The sequence below is a fragment of the Anser brachyrhynchus genome (assembly GCF_964034855.1).
Source record: "Anser brachyrhynchus genome assembly, chromosome: 4".
NCBI lineage: Eukaryota > Metazoa > Chordata > Aves > Anseriformes > Anatidae > Anser > Anser brachyrhynchus.
This window is the reverse complement of record NC_137698.1, coordinates 51,180,680-51,204,557: the sequence shown is the minus strand read 5'-3', so window position 1 is coordinate 51,204,557 and position 23,878 is coordinate 51,180,680. Positions and strand designations below refer to the sequence as shown.

General features: G+C 44.3%; 1 protein-coding gene across 16 annotated transcripts in view; it reads right to left on the bottom strand.

Annotated features, from left to right (window-relative positions):
- The window catches only part of LNX1 (ligand of numb-protein X 1), a 150,120-nt gene that overhangs the window by 16,782 nt on the left and 109,460 nt on the right, over positions 1 to 23,878 (bottom strand). For 12 of the 16 annotated variants that reach the window (XM_080589284.1, XM_080589281.1, XM_080589282.1 and 9 more), the window contains 6 exons: positions 18,745 to 18,986; positions 16,999 to 17,154; positions 11,839 to 11,994; positions 8,145 to 8,347; positions 5,885 to 6,256; positions 880 to 1,014 (listed from right to left, as the gene is read on the bottom strand). In XM_080589284.1, coding sequence (XP_080445410.1) covers positions 880 to 1,014; positions 5,885 to 6,256; positions 8,145 to 8,347; positions 11,839 to 11,994; positions 16,999 to 17,154; positions 18,745 to 18,986 — 1,264 coding nt within the window. Of the gene's footprint in view, positions 1 to 879; positions 1,015 to 5,884; positions 6,257 to 8,144; positions 8,348 to 11,838; positions 11,995 to 16,998; positions 17,155 to 18,744; positions 18,987 to 20,339; positions 20,360 to 21,636; positions 22,111 to 23,878 lie in introns of those variants that run through there. The other 4 variants (XM_080589274.1, XM_080589278.1, XM_080589275.1 and 1 more) reach the window with 3 other exon arrangements.

Genomic DNA, 23,878 nt, shown 5'->3' with positions numbered 1-23,878 from the left:
CATGAGGGTTTTGCATAATGGTGACACTCAGAGTGATTAACGTAAATTAACCAGGCATATGACTGAAATTTAGTGAAATAAGGAAACTCAGCTCCTGCATGGATATTCTTACATGCGGTAAAAATATGGTTTATCTGCTGTGATTACCTGTGGTGTTAAATAAAAGCCACTTTCATTCATCACAAGCACCTCCATGCAACAGCTTAATCTGGTTGAAGTGGCAGTAGTCCTACTTAAAATTATGAGTGTAGTTGATTCAGATTCACTTTTCTCAGTGCAGACAAGTTTTTAAAATACTGAAGAAAGCTCCTAAATCCCCTCTGTCCTAGGCTGACATTTCCTGGACCAGGACCACACTCTTCTGTCCCTGTCCTCCTCAGCCCAAGGACAAGACCTGGATCCCCAGGTGCTCACAGGGGAGGTCGCTCCTGCTGTTTTTCTGCTGTAAAGATGATGTCCCCTGGGGCCATACAGCAGTGGCACAGTCAAGCACAAGCCTCCCAAACCAGCATGTTTGGTGACCAAACCCACCAGAAACTTGCTGCACTTGCCATGGCCAGAGAGAGGACCTCCCAGCTGCAGCTTCAGAGCTGGGTCATAGCACGGGTATCTTCGGAAATAAGCAACAGACTAATAATAACTGTAACTTTCAAGAAGCTTGAAAGGAATAGGATTTATAGGAATCTCAGATTGATCTATGAAAGCTTTTAGCCTGCAGGCTTTGCTCCAGATGGAGAAACCTCAGACAAACCTGTTATTTTCATTGGAGTGCATCTCCCTGCAGTGACAAGATCCAGAAACACCACTGCAGGTCTCCAAAACCCCAGCAGCCCACCAGGTCCCCCTTTCCCATGGACAGAAGGATGGATGTGCCCTCACCTTGCAGGGGTTGTTCCTCTCAGCAGGACAGGGCTGGGGGCTGCTGCCGTAACTCCAGCCCGTCTCCTGCAGGATGTCCGGGGGCTGCTGCCGGGTCTGCCGCGACACCACGAAGTGAACCTGCTTCTCGCTGGCCTGCGGGAGGAGGCACAGGGTGAATCCCAATCCCACTGCTCTGCCACGATAATCCCGGGTAAATCAACCAGGGACGGCTCACAAAACACAGATCCCATTTAAGCTTGGTTGGGATTTCCCTCTCACGTGGTCGCAGTGACATAAAGCAGTAGCATCAGTTCAGGTTAATAAAATCCATAAAAATTTACTGCCAGCTACTTAAAACTTGAAAATCTGGTGTTAACTCTGAAAATTCCTGTCTGCCCCAAATCTGGCTGCAGCTAGTGATCCCACCCATGGTGGTGGGGTCACTGAGCAGTCCTTGTGCCCACCTGTGTGCACCAGCACAGAGCAGCAACCTGCCTGCCACAGGAGAGAAACAGACACCGGGAGCTGCTGCTCCCTGAAGCTAGTGCTATAACAAGGGATGGACTCCAGCTTCGGCTGGTGAAAGTGGGGGATAAATGATGCAGCTGAGCCCACCTGCCTGCAACAAGCATGACAGATGTAAGGCAGCTTAAAGAAAGGGATGTGGCACCATTTGGAGAGGTAAAATCCCACCGTGCCAGAGCACAGAGAGAGAGAGTGAGCAGACACAAAGAAGCCTGCAGAGTAACGGAATTTGGGGTGGGACAGTAGCCAAAACTCTCACTTTAGGAACAGCAACTGCAAAAACAATTAACCCGAAATCAGAGCTCAAAATACTTCTGCACAGCAGAGTCACAGTACTTGCATGTCTAGGAGATGCTGCAAAGCCTCCAGTGAGTTTTGTTTGCTTGTTGCTTTCAGGTGCTGTGTGTATGCCTTATGTTGGCCGTGTTAATTCTGTGTACAGGTGATTTTCTGTTGTTGAACCAGCACTTGTGAGGTCATCTGTGTCACTACAAGGCTTAACTCTCCCCTCGGAGAGGTGCACATAAATCTATTCGAGACAACGGTGCAGCAACCAAGCTGAGAAGGAGTGGAATTCAGTGTGGTAAATCAGGTATCTGTCATAAGGGCAAACCAACAGACCGAGCTGAAGGCCCCAAAGCTATAGGAGCCTACCCAGAAGATAAAAAATTCATCCTCTCATCTTCCTCTATCCAGGCTAGGGACCATAGTGCTGTGGCAGGTAGGAGGGGCTCTTAAAAACTGGTCTCTAGAGGGACTCCTGTCTGCTTGCTTGCAGTTCATTTCCAAGGAACAGCTCAGTATCTAACGTGGAGACCCCTGCAAACATCTCCAGAGCCCCTGGGGCATCAGACCCCCAGAGATGCTTGCTAGCGCTGTTCCCCTGCTTGCTGGGGAGAAGCTCCAAGGAAATCTGGCATTGAACAAGCAGCTGGAAACCAAGCCCAGCTCCAGTTACGCTATTGAAATCAAATCTCCCACAGACAATTAACAGAAGCTAGAGGAGGCCCCTGGGATTTTCATTTTTATAGTTCAGTTTGCCTTTTCTGAGGCTGTATTCAGTGGTACTAGCTGAGAATTATTAAAAGCGCTTTTGAAAATGTCACTACAGTTTAAAAAGAAAAAAAAAAACTACCTCTCCCAATCTTCAAGCCTGAAGTTTACGTGTTCAGCCCATGCTATTTGTCAGGAAAACAATATATCATATTTATTTGTTACCTTGCCAGTACTTTGGGGGACAATAGGTTTTTCCACCAGCAAATAAAATCTCCACAGCTTCATCATTTGGTACATGAGCATATATCAAAAAATAACTTGCTAGGTATTTTTACCAGGTTTATTATTACATAACATCAAATCCTGAACTCTGAGACCAGTATTCTTGGGTACTCATCTGGTACCCAAAAGTTGACTGATATATCTTGGGAGAAATGAAACCACCCTAGCTCCTAATTTGTAGGATGGCTGAAATATAACTGAACAATACAAGACTAAACCTCCTAAGGGCATATGACCCCCATGAAAATACAGTTTTCTTTAAAACAAACAACTTCAACTTACGCAACTTCTGTTTAAAACTCATCTGCTGCCACATGGTTAGTCTCAAAATTGGTTATTTAGAGGGAGGTTGTAAATGTGATTAATTCCCCGTAGACCGACTAGCAAAAGTTCAGCACAGTCTCTATTGCAATGTCACATTTGTCTCCAGGTCAGTCAAGTTGAGTAATTTCTCAGAAGTCCGGAGTGTTTTAAAAAGTTATCCAAACAAGACCACTAGCTTTTGTATTTACATACTTCCATATACAAACCCATTAACATTTCTACTGATCGGGATATTAATTGCTGCTTCATCCTGATCTCTCTCCCTCCTTGCCTTTTACTGCTTGTTTTTTTCCCCACAATTCCAACTCTGCTCTTTATGCTGAAGCAAGAATTAAAGAAATAAGGTTTGTTTTGATCCCATATACAGGTAATAGCAGAAGCAGCCCACTAGAATTAAAATTCATGTTACGGCCAAAGCAAATCAAGCTCAAAGTGGGGAATGCTCTGCAAAGCTTTGGCTTGGAAACCTCCAGAGGCCTCTTTTGCACCAGCCTGATTCTGCTTCTGCTTTTGGGAGCTCTTTCCCTAGTTTAGGTAATGCAGCCTGAGAAGATCTCCAGGTACCTGCACTGCGACCTCCCCTGGAGATGCATGTATCCAAGCACAACAGTGGCCGGCAGGGCCACTGGCATGGAGAGGCTGCACAGAAACACCTTTAGATTAAAAATGCTGCCTCTGACACAAGGCTGTGACTAAAGATGACGCAGCAAATGGGAAGTAGCGAGCTCCCCGGCGTTACGATGTGTGCACACTCCCAATTAACACTTACACGTTTTCTTCATTTCGGTTCTTGTGACTGAGCGTATAAACACCCAGACACCTAACCTCCTGATTATCAGCTGTTTTGCCTGTGCTAATGTATAATTGCTACAGGCCTGAACGATCACATTTTTCTCAATTAATCACTATTTAGGAGTCAAAACTAATCAGAGTCTGCAGAAATCTGATGTTCTCTCAGCTATGCTCGGCGTAATAAGCCACCACCACCTTTTATCATATCAGAGAAGGTTCATTCTGCTTTTAAGGAAACTGATTTCATATTTGAAGCTTCCAGCACTGTTAATTTGAAGACCTTAATGTGCTGTGAATGACACACACCGAGATCTCCACAGACAGGGTACTGTCAAGAAATGAGAGGACAAAAAAGACCATGTCGTGTAAGAAGCAAATGCAAAACATTTGTGGCCTCAGTGTAACGGCTTTTCTCTGGCATAACATGGAAACAGGAAAGGCAAATGATAATTGATGAAAAAACATGACAAAAAAGACACAGGTTCTGGGAATCTTGCATTAGACAAAAGTGATTCATAGAGCTCACATCAGTGCAATGTAATCCTTGCTGTTTGGAAACCTGAGGCTCCCCTTTGATGGGCATGCTGTTTAAATTCCCAGAGACTGGTGTGCATTTCAAGCATTATTATAAATAACATCCACTCTTTGGAACCCAATAAGAGCTTTAGTAGTGTTTTCAAACACTTGTGTGTGAATGGTCTCGTTAAGTCATTCTTTCCATTTCATGTCTACGCTGCATGTGTTTTTTGCTTATGAAGCACTGTTGCCTTGTTTTGTAGCCATAAAGAACTGTTCCAAGAATACCAATTTTTCAGAAAGGTTTTCTTTCCAGGCTTTCTTCCCCTTGCAGAATTTAGCACCCCTCTCATCCCCCACCCCCACCACCTTCTGCTCCCACTTAGTGATCTATGTAACGTAATCCAGAAAGATGCTGGACCAACATTTCAACAACTGGTGTTATGCACAGGGTTGCAGTTTTGTTGCCCAGACAGGACACGCCTGCTTGCCTGAGGATGATTAGGAGCCCCTGCTCCCAGCATGTGTATGAGCTAATGGTTTTGTCCATACCTATGCCATACACTTTTCGATTAAATTTAGTTACAGCCATCTGTGAACCTGCGCTAAAGGAAAAACCCTTTCCACAAAATACATTGATATGAATGTTTCTTCCAGCCAGGCTTGTGTTACCCTGATGATACCTCTCTGAAATGGGGAGCATCCAGCCTGATTTGACATTGTGCTATTGAGGCACATGAAATTCTTCAACATGTGAACACTCTGCATCCCTCCAAATGAAGTGAAAAGTTGCACAATAACAACAACTGCTATAAATAAGAAATAAAAATATTCTTGGCTTTGCCTTTTGTGTTGAAGTTTTTTTTTGTTTTTTTTTTTTGTTTTGTTTTGTTTTTTTTTTGTTTTTTAAAGGTAGGCTGTAAAGAAATAAATCCAATGAAAATATTTCTGAAAGGGAAATTAGGCAGAAGCTGACTGATTCTGTAGCTGAGAAAGGCACAGTGACACTTTTGTAGTAAGACTGTTAAGCACATCACAGAGGCACCCCTTTATAGTTTTCCATGTGAGTCTAAATAGATTTATAAAAAATATGGAAACACGTCAATTTTTTTTTTTTTGCAAAACATCTGGATTCCCATATACTGGATGTAGGCAAGAAGCACCTACACAGTGATGATGCTCTTCCCAAAACATGCCATCAGTTGCATTAACCTGCTCTGGTTTGCTCCCATCTGACCTGGAGGGGCTCAGGACCCAGCTTGGGCCACAGGCTGGTTTGCCTTTTGGCAGAAGGCACTCTTTGCTGATAGAGAGTATGTAGGGATTTACACTGGCCTTTTCATTACAACAAAGCCCCCTGGGTGAGCTGATTGCAGAAGGCATCCCTGGGAGATGGCACATGGCCACGTTCACCCCTGTACCCACAGGGGCACCAGGGAGATTTCACAGGCGTAAATTCCCACCTAAGCCTGGCACATCTCCTTCCCTCCCCGAAACGCACACCGGCTAATTTTGCAAAAGATAACAAAAACACACCGCTTGGCTCTCGCCAGGCTCAGAAATTGTTCCCAAAGCCTCGTCGACAGACCTGTATCAGGTGGGCCGCGCTCTCCGGGCTGCCGTACCGATGGTCGTGCCCGTTGATGGCCAGCACGCGGTCGTTCTCCTGCAGCTGCCCGTCACGGGCCGCCACGCCTCCCTCCAGCAGGTTGAAGATAAACACCCCGGGCTCGTCGGCCTTGCGGACCAGCTTTATGCCCAGCTGCTCATCCGGGCTGCTCTTGTTCAGGACGACGTGGAAGCTGTCGTCCCTGTTGCAGTGGGCCTCGAGAGCGAGCCCGCTGTTTCGGCACCGGTACCTCTGCTCCCTGAGCACGGTGAGCCGCAGCACGTGGCAGGGCTGCTTCAGGATCGACAGGGCGTAGTTGTGAGGCACGTTTTTGATGTCCATGCCGTTCACCTGGAAGGGAGAGCCGTAAGTCATCAGCATAAAGGCCTTCTAATCTGAATTGGCAAAGGAGGCGGCCGGCCTATTTACACAGATGTCTTCACACAAGGTGACGTGCGCTGCTTCAAACTGCCTGGTGTGGGAGGCCAAGTTTGTGCTGCAGAGCAGTCTTCCCCAAGGAAAGGACGCACTGTACAGACACTTTCTGCTTCCCCCCCCCCCCCCCCCCCCCCCCTCTGATAGTCTCCAGACATAACTGTTATTTTTCAGCTTTATTATTGTGCTCCCCCAAGCTCCAATATCCTTTCATATATCTTGGTTTTATTCCACTAGCTTCTGATTTCAAATCACCTTGCCAGCCTTTCCTTTCACTCCCACCACTTTCCTGTATTTTCTCTACTTCATTCTCCCAACTGTTTTAGTTACAGCAAAAAAAATTGTGCCCCGGTAATGAATCTCTAATTAAAATAGAGAAAAGAGCCTCAAGTACAAGGTCAAATGTTCTGGATATTTAGCTAGCACTTGTGCTGGTATATCACACTGGAGAATCAGGCTTTTTATGCTTCTCAATGTTTTCCAGGTAAGGTTTAACTGTGACAGCAGTAAAACCACAAAACTGCCTCTTCTTTATTTTAGCTCCAAAAAAAAAAAAAGAAAAAAAAAAGAGAGCTTCCAGCCAGTCCTGTCATGCCTGCATGTATAAGGGTGACTGGTCATTGCATGTTATCACCACTCAATGAAAACCAGTTGCAAGACTGCTGGAAAACTTGACTCACACAAGTTATTTCCATGTAGTTTCACGTTGCTCAGGTTGAACTCCTTAAATATTAAGAAATGTTTCCGAAGTGCAGTGGCAGTGTTCCCCAACACAGACAGAAGTGCTCCAGGCAGCTTTGTTTTTGCAAGCTGCCTGTGTGGTCATGGCAGGGCTGTCCCCACTGTGGTCTGGCAGGGGACTGCACCTCTTTTGATGCAGCTGAACTAACTTCAGATTGGGTACTACATGTGACGTGAGCGTGGAACTGAAATGGCCAGGGCTCCTCGGTGGATCCCTGGGCAGCCCAGTGGTGCTGTAGCTCAGCTGCTCTGCTCTGGCAACTGGACAAGAAGCCCCCTTGAGAGGCACCACCTGGTTAACACTCATGCAGCAGTGCACCCATGGCAGCATCAGCCTTCAATGAACAGAGCAGTCCGCTCTAATGTTTACCTGTAATTTGGAAACCTGTGCTGAGTCATTTGGAAAAAACACACAGCCATCTTTAGCCATGCTGTCAGCAATACTTGAGCTAGCTGGTTTAAGCTGCTTGAGGTGTACCTGCGTGAGCTGCACTATAAGTATGCCTGTGCACTCCAACTATATACATCATCAAACCTTCAGAGCAAGTAAAGAAAGAAACAGGCATTTTCTGTTATCACTCTTTTCTTCCAAGGACCATGAATATAATTAAGCATCCTTGCAGAGCTCCGAGTCAATGGGGCAGCTGAGAGTACTGTTCTCATTCAAAAGCTATTGCTGAAGCCACAGCTCACAAGATACATGCTTTTTAACCATCTGGCCTAATTCTTGTTCATCTGTTACACATTTCTATAGAAATGGGAGCAGAAGTAGCAGCCAACAGCTAATGCCTGAATGCTGTTCAAGTTTGTTCCTAGAGCTTTCACCTGTGACTGTGATGGGGCAACACTTGCAGCTCAGAGCAGGCAGGGTCTCACACCGTGTGGTGCTGACACAGACAGGACATAACCCAGATCAGGCCCCTATCAGCTGTTCTGGTGTAAGTGGGATTTAAGGCAATGGAAACCACACTATGGGAGATCTAAGCCCACAGCTCAGTAGAAACAGGACAAAAAGCTTATACCTTTATTATTACTATTCTCTTGTACCTCCATAGTACTGTACCTTTAGTATCATGTCTCCGGGCAGCAATCTTCCATCTCTGGCAATTACTCCATCGTGATAAATATGCTGTATAATGATGTGAACCAAAGGAGTCTCGCTGCCCCCCACAATCCTAATGGCCAGGTTCTCATTGGGATCGGTTCGGTTGATCTTAATGCAGGTAATTTCACCATCTGGAATCAGGTGATACAATCTGGGAAAACCTGGAAATGCACGTTGTAAGGTATTTATTTGACATCACAGCTTTGCTTCATTAAACCATGTACTGTACTACTTCAAGCACCTGTCCATTAACCTAAACTAAGTTTTACGCATGGATGTGATTTGTACTAAGTAGGGAGAAAAGGATGCATATGTTTGCTTAGTGGACTTGAAGGGATTTATTTATTTTTTAGTTAATACATTCAAACTTCCTTTTTTCTCCACAAAACACAGCTTCAAGCCTTTGATGTAATCCAGATAGATGATACGTGATTAATAAAAGAATAAAACAACAAAAACAGTTACACTATAAAAAATATATATTTTAAAGGAACAAAATACATTCTTCGTCACCAGAGTGCTTGGCTTGTGACATCTCATGAAGTTTTTGTTTTTGTTTGTTTTGTTGTTTTTTTTTTTAAACCTCCAGCTAACAGAACGGCAAGATGTCTTGGGCAACCAAAGCAAACAGTAGTTTTCCCTATCAGACTTCTCTCCTTTCACCACTATTGAATTCTGGAAGTAGCAATAACTGGCTGTTACTGCAAGGGGTCTGTATGAAAACCACAATACATACAGGGAGGGAAAGTTCTCAGAAGATCTGATAGATCTCCAAAGTGTATACACACAAGCAAAATTGCTGCTGCTGGCCAACCAACTCTATCACATCTACCACAGGCTTATCCTAAAACCTGATTGAGAAAAGGAACTTCAAATGAGCATGCATCTGCTACCATTAACACAGGAGGTGACATTTCCACATCATTGTCCATGGCCTGGAGAAATGTAACTGCAGATCTCTCTGGCCTTGAATAAATACACCTAGACCCCACCGTGATGGGGTGGTATTTCCACAGGCCTGGTCCTATGCCTAACCCAAACACGTTAACGCCTTGCTGAACTGATGAGGATGAGCACCTCTGCTTTTAGTAACAGTCAACTCACTTGGAAGAAGAGCAACATTTTCCCTGTTTTTTTTTTTTTCATGTTTTATGAAGCTGTGGGGTAGAAGGGAATGATGCCAACCGCTCAGCTGCCAAAGGAGGATCTCTGATGGCCCTGGCAATCTGGGTGTGGGAAAGAGGGACTAATGGTGTGAGGGGGTCCTTTTATTTATTTGTAATGTGCCAGAGGAGGGTATCCTCTTCCAAACCCTACTTTCAAGCTGTCATGTTTGTTTGCACAGCATGTCGCTAATACTCTTTCCTCTAAGGCAAGTCACAATTTTAATCCACGTTCAACTTCAAGTGAAGCTCAAGTAAAAGCACCGGTGAGTTATCTAGTACAAGTGTGGCAACATTCAACTGTCTTGAGCCCTCCATACATGAGAGAAAGTTTTTGAATTTTTGCTAGGAGGGTCCAAGCCAGAGCCTATATGAAAAACCTGTAAGTCGAAAAACTAAGTGCTAATATTTTTTTCAATAACCCTTTTTAAAAATGAAAATACAGTGATTGCTACCAGACAGCAATCAAACAGAAAACGTTAAATGAAAAATAATAGAGCAGTATCTGAGATAGAATAAATATTATCTACTACAGAATTACCAGGCAACAAAACAGAAATACACCAAAAGGATATGGGAGAGATCAAGGGGAAAGAAAGAGTAGGAAAAAAAAAACATTAAAAAGCACCACATCACACCCCTTACCGCTTCTTTGACCATACGCTCTTCAGGGCGGGAAGCTGTCTTCCTCCACGTCTGTGAAAAGCACCTACTGGTTGCATAGACTTTGACTTTGTGGTTTTATAAAGAGTTGACAGCTAATAAAAATCTATCTAGATAATTACACAGCCTTACTCAGCCTAATTTCCAAGCATCCATTTAATTTATACTCTTGTAACAACTTCTGTGCCTGTACTAGTCTACTTCAGTTTTGCACGCAAATTAAATTTTCCAGAAAGGAAGGCACAATATTTTACCCCAACTCCTCCATTTTCTGGACATTACTTGTCCAGTTTGTAGCTTGTTTGGTTCTCTCCAGCCCCAAGGGTGGATTCACATGGGCCTCTAACCCAAATGCCTAATCTGGGGATCAAGTCACTCTGTCATCCTATATAGAACATGGACACCCAAAGGAGGTGCTTAACTTCCTCCACTGCTAAGTAAGAAGAAACAGCCAATTAACTAGCATCTAAGTGAGGTGTTTAAAATTAGAGACACAAGCATTCTTCAAAAATTGGCAAAGAGAGGGTCCCCACATCAGAATAAGCGTGCACATTTACACTCTCAGGGTGACTATGAGGGTATACATTTGTAACAATACAAAGGATAGTCTGGATGCCCCACTATTCTTCTCTGCATGGAAATGCAAAAATAAATATTTCCATATATTTTGCAAACTACCAAAGCAGTTCTTTGTTTCCCTTTGCATGATGATTCACCTCAGGTCCTAACAAACTTCATTTTTTTGACTTGAACGCTCATTCTCCCGTATCTCAATCTGAAAACTTTTTCTACAGGAATTATCCATCACATTTGTTGACCATGGAGAGCTGTGGACTGAACCAGCTGTTAATACTTTCACACTATAGCAGTCTCTAATTACCCCAGAAAAAAATCAGAGCACTGTGGCAGTGAACAGACCCTACACAAGATATGAACTGATGTAAGTTTCTTTGCTTCTTGAGCAATGCTTTTACTGGTTTATTAAATCTTGCAGTGGCACTTGGCTGACTTTCAATAGGACTTTATGCAGATGCTTTGAAAGAATTTTTAATAACTAATTTCCTTCTCAAGAGTGTAGTCTACAGCAAAACAAATCTTCCTACTGCTTTTTTCTTGCCAGTGTGCAAGTCACCAGCTTTCTCTTTTCATAAGATATACTGCCTTACCTCATATCTTTGTTTGATTTGTTTGTGTTCTTTATTGAATATAATTAATAAATTGCACCATTTTCTCCTCGGATGGGCCAAGCAACCAAAATAACTGGATGATCACTTAATTTTCGCTCTATTCATTAAAGATTTGCCACTCATTTCCACCCCAGACATATACATCGATATTTACATTATCACCAACCTAGACTGTCATAAGCAAAAGGCAACTGCTTATTTTGAAAAATTAATGTTTGACAAATTAAATGTATAAAATACACCAATACATATTTTTGGAATAAGAAAACTTGTGATCACCTTTTCACCAAACTGTACATTGTGTGGTTTCATCAAAACCTACCTTGCCTCTTTAAAGATGACGATGTGCCTGGAAAACTTTGACTTGAAATTTTGTAATGTGTGTACTGTACCCAGAAGAATTGGGTCCTGCTCCAGCACCTGGTTGCACACAGTGAATGGGACCTCAGCAGGCCCCACCAAATTTAAGGGGCTCTCAGCGGGCTGAGGGCTTGTACTATTCACACATATGCAGCCCGTTGTGGGGCTGGAGCATTGGTTTGTACACACTCCATTTTCCATCCCTTACACTCTAAGGTAAAGTTCTCTATTTGCTTTAACAGGTTTTCCAGAGCAGGAAAACCCTGGAATATTGCATACCTTTCTTTACCATTTTATATTTCCAGTCCTTAAATATCGAAGAGCTGCTGAGTCTAGAAAGCAGTAAACTTTCTGTCTTGTTTTTGGTGATTCTTGCAGGTTTTCCCACCAAGTGTTGTGTTTTTGTCACCGGGAATGGTATGGAGCATTCTGAATCTGTCAATAATAACAAAATGTCATCTGCATTCAGAAATATTGTCTGTGCTTATTCCTCAAGTAATATTTGCCTTATACCAGCGTGCAATTTTATTAATATTTCCACAGGTCCCATGACAGTAACAAATAGCATAGGAGAGGCTAGCTTTACACGTTAAACTCTGCTTGACTGGTACAACGCGGGACACCGAGCACTCTTTACTATGTTCACCACAAGTCTGTAATATGAGCTTTTAAGTCTGCTTAATATTTCATCCCCACAGTTTACAGCACTTAATGGTAGAGTTCCTTAAGGGCTTGGGTTTCAGCTGAATACCGCATGCACTGTGCTCCTGCTGGCAGTGCTGCCACCAGAACAACTTCTGCCTCCATCCCCAGCATCCAGTCTGACAAAGCACTGCACAGTACAAAGCACTGCATACTGTTTGCTGTGACGCCTGGGTCCAGATTAATCAAAGCTCACTGTGTAAACACAGTTTGTGTCTCTTGCTTAGACCAGAAGGTCTGACTGACGGAGGTGCTAGCTGAAGTCGGCAGAACTTCGCATGCCTGCAGCCCACCTCCGCAAATCAGGCTCCCTGCAGGGACACCCTCCTGTGTCCTGGCATCTGGTCACCAGAATTTAAATGAAACTTGCATAACCTGTCCTTGGAAAATACTTGTCTGTGAACGTCACTTGCACAGGTGCAGGGCTTGGTTCTGAAACTCTTCCTTTCCAATTGATTTCCATTCAGCATTTCATTCTCCCAGTGGCTTGCCATCATCCTGGAAAGAGCAACCTTTGATTTAGTCCCTTCCATTAATTCTCCAGAGATGCTGGTCCGATGCAGGGGGCAGGTAGAAGGCAATGCCAGCTGTAATGCCTTTCCGTCCTCCTGGGCATTCCTCTTACCGAAAGTACTAAAATGAAACTGCTGTGGAGTTGAATGTGTCTCGAGAGCTGTGGATTTTTTATCTACAGCAGGTGAAGTTTATCAGTTTATCTGTCTGCAAAGGAGGAAATGCTACAGAGCCAATCTTTTTCATTTGAAGATTGCCTGGCTCTTCAACCTAGAGCAGAGTGCTTTCAGCTGGTTGTGCAGTACTTCCAACAGCTGTTTTGGGGAAATTGGAACTGAAAGTGAACCAAACTTGGGGAAAACAGGAACAGTGCAGCATTTCTGCAGGGTGCAGCCTTCCTGGGAGGAAAGTCAGGATGCTGTCTTGTCCTTGGACCACGTTAGCTGCTTTTCTTTCTGCACTTTAGGAGACTTATTGCAATGAAATGGCTGAAAAAGACACTGGTACCCAGAACGTTCTGCATTTCACTTACCTTCTTTTTCTTCATGTACCTTTCCAAACCACATAAGTATTTATAATATCTATCTTATGCATGCATGTATATACATATATGCATATATACACACACAAAATACAACAGGACCCAGGCTGAACAGCAGGCACGAGGTGCACCCAGGTAACAGCAGAAGCTGTTCTGTGAGCCTACCACTGCCTGCCAGGGCTGCCTGGGTCTTGACTGCAGCAAAGCAATAACAGATGGTAGCTCTGCATCAACCATGAGACTATGAAGAATTAGTTTGACTTTGAACAGCATTTGACATCCTCAAGCAATCATAAATTCAATTTATTTTACAATGGTTGGACTGCAAAATGGAACTAATGAATGTTTTCAAAAAACAGCAGTGTGGCTCTCTTTTACTGTAAAATTGTGTAGAAGTTTTTGCAATTGCATTCCCCAGTTCCTTCCTCCTAACCAGCTAGCTGGTTTACAACTTATGCCTGTAGATCAGTTTGAGTAAAGAGTATATATAGTCTTTCTTGGAAGTGAATTTAAAGAGTGCGATGCCAAACTAAGAGCACAGTGATACAAATAAGCATAGCAAAACCAGAGCAGTCTTTGCTCGGAGATATTTTATCATTTAAGTGGCTGGCCAAGGTCATTTACACTAGTAGATCCAGTCAAAAGTTATCACGTCTTAAATGCATCACTGCCGGAAGGATGTCCCTGTCGCAGTCTCTCACTTCTCAGAATGAAATGATCTCCTTTACACTTCCCTAACTTCTACTTTAGACCTGGAGAGCTATGAACATGCAGAATGGAACAGAACAGTTCAGTTGGAAGGGACTTTCAGAGATCATCTAGTGTAACTCTGAGAGCTATTGGTGAGATTACTCTCAGGTAAATATCTCAAGCTTGGATGCCACACCGCAGACAGGTGCTTCTTTGCTTGAGTCATTTTCAAATGACCAAATTATTAAAGATGAGAAAATCTTAACACCTCCTTCTCCAAAACATTTTCTTTTCACTGTTAGCACTTTTCATTCAATTTTTTACATTTTCTTTGTTTTGGACAACAAATGATTTCTACTGAAAATATCACTAAAATGTTAAAACAGTGGAACAAAGAAAGCCTGTATCATTTAAATCCAAACTGCGTGTACCCAAAATTGCTTAAACAAACCAAACCACATGCTGCAAATGGAAAACGTGAAGTCATTTTCACATTAAAGGACTGCTATCACCTGCAGTAATAAGTCAGCATTAGGCTGTAACTATTCTTCTGCTGTAAATAGAAATACAGTTGCCATTACATATATTGTTCAGTGTCCCTGGGTAGCAAAGGAGTTTTCCAAACCCAGTTCTGCATTCAGCATTTAAGTTAAGCATAGTCATGGTTATTTGGACACCATTCCTCCCACATCAGGAATGATGATTTTGTCCTACACCCCCCACAGTCACACTGCAATCGAGCACTGGCCCAGCAGAGATATCAGCTTCCGATTGGAGGCACCTACACACACTGCAGTAGGCAAAAAAGTGATGTGGCAGCAGAAATCCACCTGTGCTGCTGATGCTGGGGCCAACACATAGGTACGCCCTACGGTTTTTGCTCTCAGAGCTCTTTTGAAAAACATATTAAGTCAAAACATATTAAGTGGAGACGTGAACTAAGATGAGGGGATTCTGAAAATGGGGGACAGACAGCCTATACGAGGTGTAAGCAGAGACCATTGAGCGTTGGCAGCTGATCTGACAGCTCGTTTATCAAGAAGTGGGTTTTATACCAGCAAGAAGGGGTTATTTCATTTGATCCCCACTGTCAGGATGGTGCAATCTCAGCTTTATTCTGCCCAGGACTAAACCTGGTGAGGAGATGAGCCAACAGAGAGGAGGAGAGGCACTGTCTGATTCCCTGGAGCAAGAAACACGGCCAGGGTGTGCTGTCAGCCACGAACCTGGGAACCGTGGGGCGAGGCAGCAGCGGGAACTGGTGCTCTCACACCCAGCATGGGGACCTCCCACCACCCATGGGAGGACCCCAGCTCCTGGGAGAGTGGAGCAGAAACGGGAAGATAGACACATGGGGCTGCTTTTTCCCAGCACTCAGCTGGCAGGACGATGATAACTGCAACAGAAAGAAGTATATTCCTTTCCTCTTCCAACAAAAAGAGAGTGCCTTTGAGATGCCATTGCACAAAGAACCTGTTGCGAAGGACTGAAGAGAAATTCTTGTTAAAGTTGTATTTATATTGCTGCAAGCAACTTGCTTGTATATTTTTTAAAGACCAAATTCCAGAACAACATAATCAAAATGCATTCTTTGCATGTGTAATTAATACTGTCATTTGGGTACCGAGCTTCTGTGATCTCATGCATAAGAGTAACTGCTCATTAAATAATTACACGTCTACCTGGTTTTTCCAGTGTGGTAGGACGTATTTGGAAGTTTACAGCCATGCTTGGTGCAGAAGAATGACACCACAAACAGAATCGAGTACAGAATGATAATCTCAACAGAGAGATCACCACTCTGGGGCCCCATTCTATATCCCTTATAAAGGAGATAACAGTGCTTTTCATTCTGCTGGAAATGTTAAGACCAATATCATCCTCACACCTCTTTCTGCTACCATCTGGACCGAGCTAGGTGTTATTGGCATCCATATCACCCCTGTGGTCTCTAGAAATGAAACCAAACTTTCAGTGGAACTATTAGCGATGTCAACTATAAGCCTAGGTAGAAAGCAGTCATACAATTTCCATGCCCAAACACAGCATTTGGCAGCATTTTGTCCTTATTTTCTGTGTGTTTCAATGACAGCATGATACACAGAGTAAAGGGAATTTGGATCCACTGCCTTCTTAGAGGCTTTACCCTGGACGTTTTATCTGGGGAGAGAGGTGAGGTGCTGAGGCATCAAGCAAAGGAATAATGAACTCAGTCAAGACCTTGATTAAGATGATGATTCCTACTCTATCATCACTTCCTCTTGGTGTATGAATGCTAATGCTGGCTTCATAATTACGGTCCAAAGCAATTAGTAACATTTGCTTATTGATTCGAGAACACCAAACGCTACGTGTTACTGCCTGCCAGACCCCACATCCTTGACATACGTCAGAGAAACTTGCCTCTTCCACTGTCTAAGAGCAGAACAGTCTTACTTCATCACCTGCCTGGCTGAGGCAATACAAATTGTCCACTGAAGATCCTACAGAAGTCCAGGAATAATTACAATGTTTTACATTTTCGTACTGTCCTTCCACTGGGAATCTCCAGTGCTTCATAAACGTTAGCAGAAACACCTGAGATTCCCATACTGTGTGATCACTGTGATCCATTTACTTTAGAGGGAAAACAGACACATGCTGGCGAAACCTCTTAAACAAAATGATAGAGCAAATCAATGACAGCTCCAGTAATAGGACACAGACGTGTGGGTCCCATGCCTTAGGTACTGGGTTGGCTGTAGCATGCGGGCAGTTACCACCATAGCCCTACATGAGGTCCCCCAGCTCCAGCTTTCTTCTTCCCTGCCATTCACTAACAGCTTTTTTAAAGGAAGAAAATACAGAAAGGTTGGGTTTTCTGCTTTTTTTTCTTTTTAAATCATGTGCACCCCAGTACATGAAAGACATGTCAATCACAGTCAGCCAGTTTCCACATGTACAGGGTCCCCTGCCCCATTTTAAGTGATAACACAAGGAGAACAAAGCATTACCTTCCTCTCCAGCAGCAGAGTTCCCAACAGCCTCCCTTTCTCGGTCAGCCTGGTTGGAAACCACGCTTCCACTTTTAGTCCTTCGAAGAACACTGAATGCCTTGTTTATTTTTTTAAAAGATCTGCTTCTTATAGTGGAGCGTTCAAAGTGACGGGCTGCAACAGCAGGAAAAATGAATCAATACATTTCAGCAGCACCATGCAAAAACCACATCATCTCCGCATCCATTGGCATATGACAGAGCATGACAGCAATGACAAGGCTTTTTGCACTTCAGTGTTTCATCTGACTCCAGCTGATTCTCCAAGATTGCATCCACCTGAATCCAGGTGCAATTATTCTACCGCTGTCCCACACCCTAAGACTGCCACCTCCCCTGTCTGCGTTGCCAGCTGCCCACATAAATCTGTACCTGCAAGTGTGTGTGCATGGTAGCCTGGGAGAGAATAAGCCTTGATCAAGGCAGAATCAACTGCAATCCAGTGAAAAATGCATATAAAAGGAAGAAACACTGCCCTTGCCAAGCTATATAAGTTTGACAAAAAATAAAATAAAAATAAAAATCTGGAAGTCGTTGTTGAAAACTATTCTTGAATAAAAAACCACTACTGCCTCAAAACCCTGCAGTGCCTCCAAAGCTGCCAAAAACAGCTAGCAGTTTGATGTCAAAAACTCAAAGATCATCAGGTGGGACCAAGTCACATCTTCTAACGTGGGTAAGACAAGACTAAAAAAAAAAAAAAGTCATAATCATTTCAAAACATTTCTCTTTCCTTTCCATCCTGCTGAAGATATCTTCATGGCTGTTACTGTTCTGTCTCTTTGAGCTCTGCATGTTAGCCAAACATTGTAATCTAATAACACAACATTCCCTCAAACCAGACTGTGGCCTCTAAACCCAATAAAACTGGTGGGATTTAATTTCATCCTGGTGTTCTTGCTCATTCCCTTTCCATCTCTCTCTCTCGCTCCATGTGCACAAGGGGATAGTGCTGCTCTTCTAAACTTTCACCATCCTTCATCCCAGCACAGAGCTGGTGCAACACAAGGTTTGTGCAACACAATTTTGGCTTCAGAGACCTCAAATACGAGATTTGATCTCACTGTTAACACTTCCAAATCAAACTTCGGTCAGGTCTCATCAGAGCCATGTACTTTGACATAAGGTAAAGAATTAAGGCAAGATCTCCTGCTGCATCTTGTCCCTGCCTGTGGTTATTTCAGCAGGACCTCCGAAATGCGCTGCTCTGGGAGGCTAGCAAACACTCCCCAGGCTCTCAGGTGCTTCTTAAAGTTTGTTCTCCTGAAAATACTTGGAAATTGCCAAACACAGTTCCCAACGGGTTTTTGGGTAGGTGCCCATCACATGGTCTATGGGGGTTACTTGGGCCACTGCGTTTTGGTGAAGCCATTACACGGTTGCATTGTGTCCCTGATATATCACACATGCCACTTCTCTTCCAACCGAGCCAACTTGTCTAAATAATCTTTTTTAAGACTTGCACTTTGCCTGCATGCAGCAAGTCTTCAGATTGATGCTGCCCCTGGGCAAGAAAATTTGTTTTTCACCTCAAATACATTGGGTCACTGAACGTACATTTTGACAAGCCATGTAAAATTAAAGCGTTCACTGTCACTTTTTCTTTTCTTTCTTATTTTTTAAACCTTCCAACAACGTATGTTTCACAGAAAACGAGTGCTGGGAGAGGCCACCAGGCCCCGAAACCCTTATCCTGCATCCTTACTCCTGCTCCGGTTGCTGCGGTGCAGGTCTCTGGGGCTGCTGCCCGACTGGCTGTCCTCCGAGGTGGGGCTGAAAGCTGGGTTCACCAGCCCTGGCTCGTCCGTCATTAAGGCGATGGCCGCAGCTGCCGAGAGCTCGGGGCCCAGGGCGGCGACCGTGAGGCTGGAGCCGTGGTCCGGGGAGCAGTCCTGGGAACGCCTCTTCCGCTCCTTGGTAAGGCCGTAGTGGGATGCCCCTTTGCACCTGAGCAGAAGGGAGGGGAGGGAGATGTGAGGACGAATTGCACTTAGTGTTGCCTGCTTACCGCAGTTAGCGGGGTCACTCGAAGTGCTAACTGCGAGTGTCACAGGGGATGAGGAGATATGGGCACTGACCAGCAGGGAAAACCGCCCATCCTGTCACGTAATACAATGAAAAAGAAGGGAAACTGTCCTCTAAATTAGCTGGATTTTCATGGAAAGTCTACTGCTGGTCAAGGGAAGAAAGAGAGCTGCAGCCTCACCTGTAGTCCCGTGTATAATTAGTTACTGTGGGGCCAAAAGGACAGGGATAGCAAGTGGCTCGTTACACCAGGGCTACAGCCTGTAATTTCCCCCTTGCCTCTGGTTAATGAAAGCGAGCTGGGTGAGGCCTGACAGCTTCTTTATTTCTGCTGGTGAAATAAAAGGCACCTCACCCTGGCCTGTTCCTTGACCAGCCTACAAGGGCGGTGGCACCACGAGCCCAGCACCACGCTCCTTCATCCCCCCTCCAGTTTTCCTGGTCTGGGGAGCTCAAGGCCATCTGTAAAATAATTCAAGATTAAAATCCAGCTCCTATATCCTGACTCGGCAGTGACAAAATCCTCCATTTCTGGTGGAGAGATGCCCGTGCTCCCAGAAACAGCTGACTTGTGACCCCACCTGTCTGCTCTGGGATCATCCCAGATGGCAGGTGTGGGACCACGCGTGGCATTTCTTTATCAAGACTTCCCAAGGAAAGTCACTTCAAGAAAATTAAAGGTCATTGTGCTCTGCGTGGTTCAGTACTTAATTAAAGCTATAAAATACCGAAGAGACAGAGTGGCCCAAGGAGACAGCACCTGTGACTTATCTCCAGTGCCACTTCTACCCTGTGCTCACCCACTAGAACCTCATTCACTGCATTAAAAAAGAATCAGCCTTTTAATCATGATCTAATGAGCTTGGCCTACTTGCTGTTACAATTATCCCTTTCTTCCTAGCAAAAGCGAACTGATGACTTTCATAAAAGTGCCCTGCAGGATGAACTCACAGAAATAGATGCAGAAACCCTTGGGGACTGAAAGCTCTCCGTAATATACAGCAGGCACAAAAGGCAATGCATAATACATACAGTACACAGCGCTAGTGGGTTAAGTGTCAGAAAAAAGAGTAGTATGCTGAGCAGAGGCCTTGGGAGAGAAATGATTTATGGAAGCGGTTCCTGGGACAGAAAGATGAGACGAGGACGAGTCACAGAGCTCTCTGTGTCAGCTTTGGAGCAGCAGTTTCATTTCTCTTACAATATTGGCTTTTTAAGAGAGGATTTAATTAAAAACTTTTTTTTAGCACTAAATTATGATTTACCATCACTTACCTCATACCACTTTTGAAATATTCTCTCTTATAAAGGAAAAAACAAAAACATGTTGTATCACACTGATGCAGCTGTGTGAGCTGCGTACATGCTTTAATCTTTGGATGGGAATGGCAGAGACAGAAGTTATTTCTAAACCCTTTAACAAGCAAAAAGATAAGTCTCAAAAGAAAATACTCTTTTGTGGAAGAGATGGTTTCTCAACTATTTCAAAAGACCTACAAGAAGACATTTGGGGCACCTATTCAAAGACAAGGCTGCAAGAATAATGCAAAAAGGAAGGGAGGAGCTCTCCTGCCTCCACCTTAGCAGGCATTTTCCTGTTCCTTCTCCCATGAAAGAGGTCTGACTTTCTTGCTTCTACTGCAACAAAACAAACACAAGAAAATGGCTTTGGGGTGAATTGTTTGCTGTTCTTCAAAAGCAGACTTTGCCTTACAGAGATCCTGCAAAGAATCAGAATAAAGTAAGAGATATTCCTATTCCCCATTTATTTTCTTTGCCAGTAAATTTTCAGTGGCTTATGTTAGGGCACCAGCCCACTGAATGGGTCCTCAAAGGCAGATCTTTTGCCGTTGTTGTTGGGTTGTATGAAGATTAGCATGAAGATCAGAAGAGGCTCTGCACAAAGATTTCCACCTGCAAGGATTCAGCTGCTGCTGGTGTCCATCTGCATGGTGCTGCTGAAGCATTCACTTTCTGTGAAATCCTTTCTTGCTGCTGCTGACTGCACTACATTTAGCAGCAGCAGTCCAAATGCAAGGAGCAGAAGACTTTGAATGCAGAGAGGGCTGACAAAGTTTAAGATGTGGCTTATTGGAGAAGACAACTGATCACGGCACAAAACACAAGGCGTATCTTTCTAATTCTGTTAGAAATAGTTAAAAGAGAACCTAAGCACTTCAAGCATGAGCACTGAATCTATTTCTTAAATAATTCTGGCAGAATAAATGAGCACAAAGCAAGCCCTCTTTCTTCAGATTAACACTGTGTCCTTGAAGAATGAAAAAAACTCCTCAAACTTGTAATAAAATCTGCAACAGCATCTTTTCACTTTCATTGTTTTCCCTGTGCTGACACTGCTGTGATAACAGAAAACAGAAAGAGACAACTGTCTAAGTGGAATCATATTTATAGTGTCTCAGCTACATTTTTCCATATGGTTGGCTTTGGCTCCCAGAAAAGAGAGATCCATAAAACAGCTACATGCCAGTACTAATTATCTCCCTCGCTATGATTATTAATCAGCTGCCTGATTTACAGCTGGAAGAGAGGGATGGAAATCCGAGCAGGATACCTGATTAACATGGGCCAGTCGTAAAGTGAACCCAACGCTGTCTGGTGGCCAAGGTGAACTGCAGATTTATGTTGCTTCTCAGTTGCTCTGGACAGAGAATAACTCCATGCAGCCATATGATATCAAAACGAATTGAAGTCCAAAAGTGAGAGAGAAAAACAGACATGAAAAATGTGTGTTGCACAGCTTATACCTTTAAAGTAGTGTCACTAGGTATGCACGGGAAATTCAGACTCTTTGTTTTTGTTTTTGTTTCCTGTTTGCATGACCTCTTTTTTCAAGCAGCAGCACACTGTATGAAATCTTGGCTGCACGATGGTTGTCCTCTGCACGGGGAAGGACTTGTTTCCCCCTGCTGCGGCAGCAAATTCCAGGCGGAGTGGAGCCATGACTCCACTCACTCTCTGTCCATGACCTCCAATAAAACCCAGGCCGAACCAGCTTCAGCATAATAGCTCCCTTCTGGTCCTAAATCCACAAAACCTCACGTGAGCTTTCTTGGAAGGCCATGGTGGCTGCTGAACCTTCACCCGGGGCTGCAGACCTGTCCAGCTCCAAGGCAGGCAGCAGCATTGCCGTGCCTGTGCCCTGCTCTGCATGCAGGGGGGTTTTGCGATCCCATCTCCAGTGGTAGCACATCCCAAGTGCTGGAGCGAAGGGATCCAAAACCACATGTCTGCCTTAACTTGGTCCTAATGCTTGTAAAAACGAGCTTCAGTTAAACTCACAGCCAACAGAAAAATTTCCACGTTATTTGCAAATTTAAACGAAAGCAGTGGTTTCAAAACAAAGATGCCTTTCCCTTGCAGCGTTCCCAACTCACACAGCAGAGCAGGGAGGGCCTGAAAGTGAAGCTGACCGCAAGGATTTCCATTACCCAGGCTGACACGGGAGCAAAGCATAAAGACAAAACATAAGCAAGGGGAACCGTATTGATTTTTCACTTCTAGTGATATAAATGAATGAAAATAACAGGGGAAAAAAATATAACATATTTTCTCTTTTACAAACGTGCTGCTTTCTGTCTGCGTCACTTCTCAGGCTGCCCCAGCTCACACCTGACTGCCCAGGCAGGGAAAGGCAGTGGCTCTGGGGAGCATATTGGGAAGCCAGCCAGTGCTGGAGAGCTGGCTCTGGCACAGGCAAACAGAGAAGCGGCGCTCCCTGCCCAGCTCCCGCCGTGCTTGCCTGACCTTGCTTCCAGCCCGCTCATATTTTGGTACTGTTTTGTTTTAGCGCAGCGGAGGCAGACACATTGTCTGAGTGCAATTAAGAATAATGTATACAAAGCACTCACAATTGCCCAGCAGAAGAAAATACTGCATAATGGGCTGTCATCGCTGATCCGAAGCTAAGCCCTGATTAGGGCAGACAAGCATGTTTCAGCTATGCCCTCGCTGCAAGCAGTCTTGTCCTTCTGTAATTTGGGCTTGACACAACCCTGGATCAGAAGTACCAACAATGTGCATCACACCACGACTGCATCACACAGCCCTCCCCGACTGCTCTGGTACCCTGAAATGATCTGCTGGAAGGGCTGATGGGGACACTGAGGGCCATGAGCAAGGAGCATCTTGGATAACCTGGTGCTGATAGCCTCGCTTTTGAGACCTTGCAACGTGGATCTGGTGACAAACTCCTGCCTTTCCTGGGAAAAGAGGTGCTGGCAATTCCTGCCCCACAGGGGCCAACTGTGCAGTGTGTGTACCAGCAGCGACTGCAGTCCAAACGCAACCCGAACACCAATTGTATGGATTTTGGGTCAGATGCCCAAACTCTAAAGCCTTCAAAAACTCCAGCCTAAGCGAGCGAGCAGACTTGGTCAGTTCGCAGGCAGAACTCATGGCAAGTCTTCTGATGCCAACAGTGCACCAGGAACTGGAATCAAAAATGAAAGGGCAATGAGGTACATAAACTCCAGCCAACTCCAGAGTTACACATGGATCTAAGCTAAAAGATTGCAAATGTATAATCTCCTTTCCAGACCAACTGTACCAGTGCCTAAGAGGCCATCAACATCTCCAATAGGAAGGTGACTAAAACCCTGCTGCTCCTTGCATCCAACGATGCTGTATCATCCCTGCTCAGAAATCTGTCTCTCGTGAATCCTGGTCCTGAATACCAAATTCCTCTCCTTGCTATATATAAAAATCACTGCTGGAAATGAGGGATTAGCAGTACAGTGTGGTGAAACAACCCTTTTTCCTTGATACTTCTGCATTCTTGCAAGGATTAACCACTG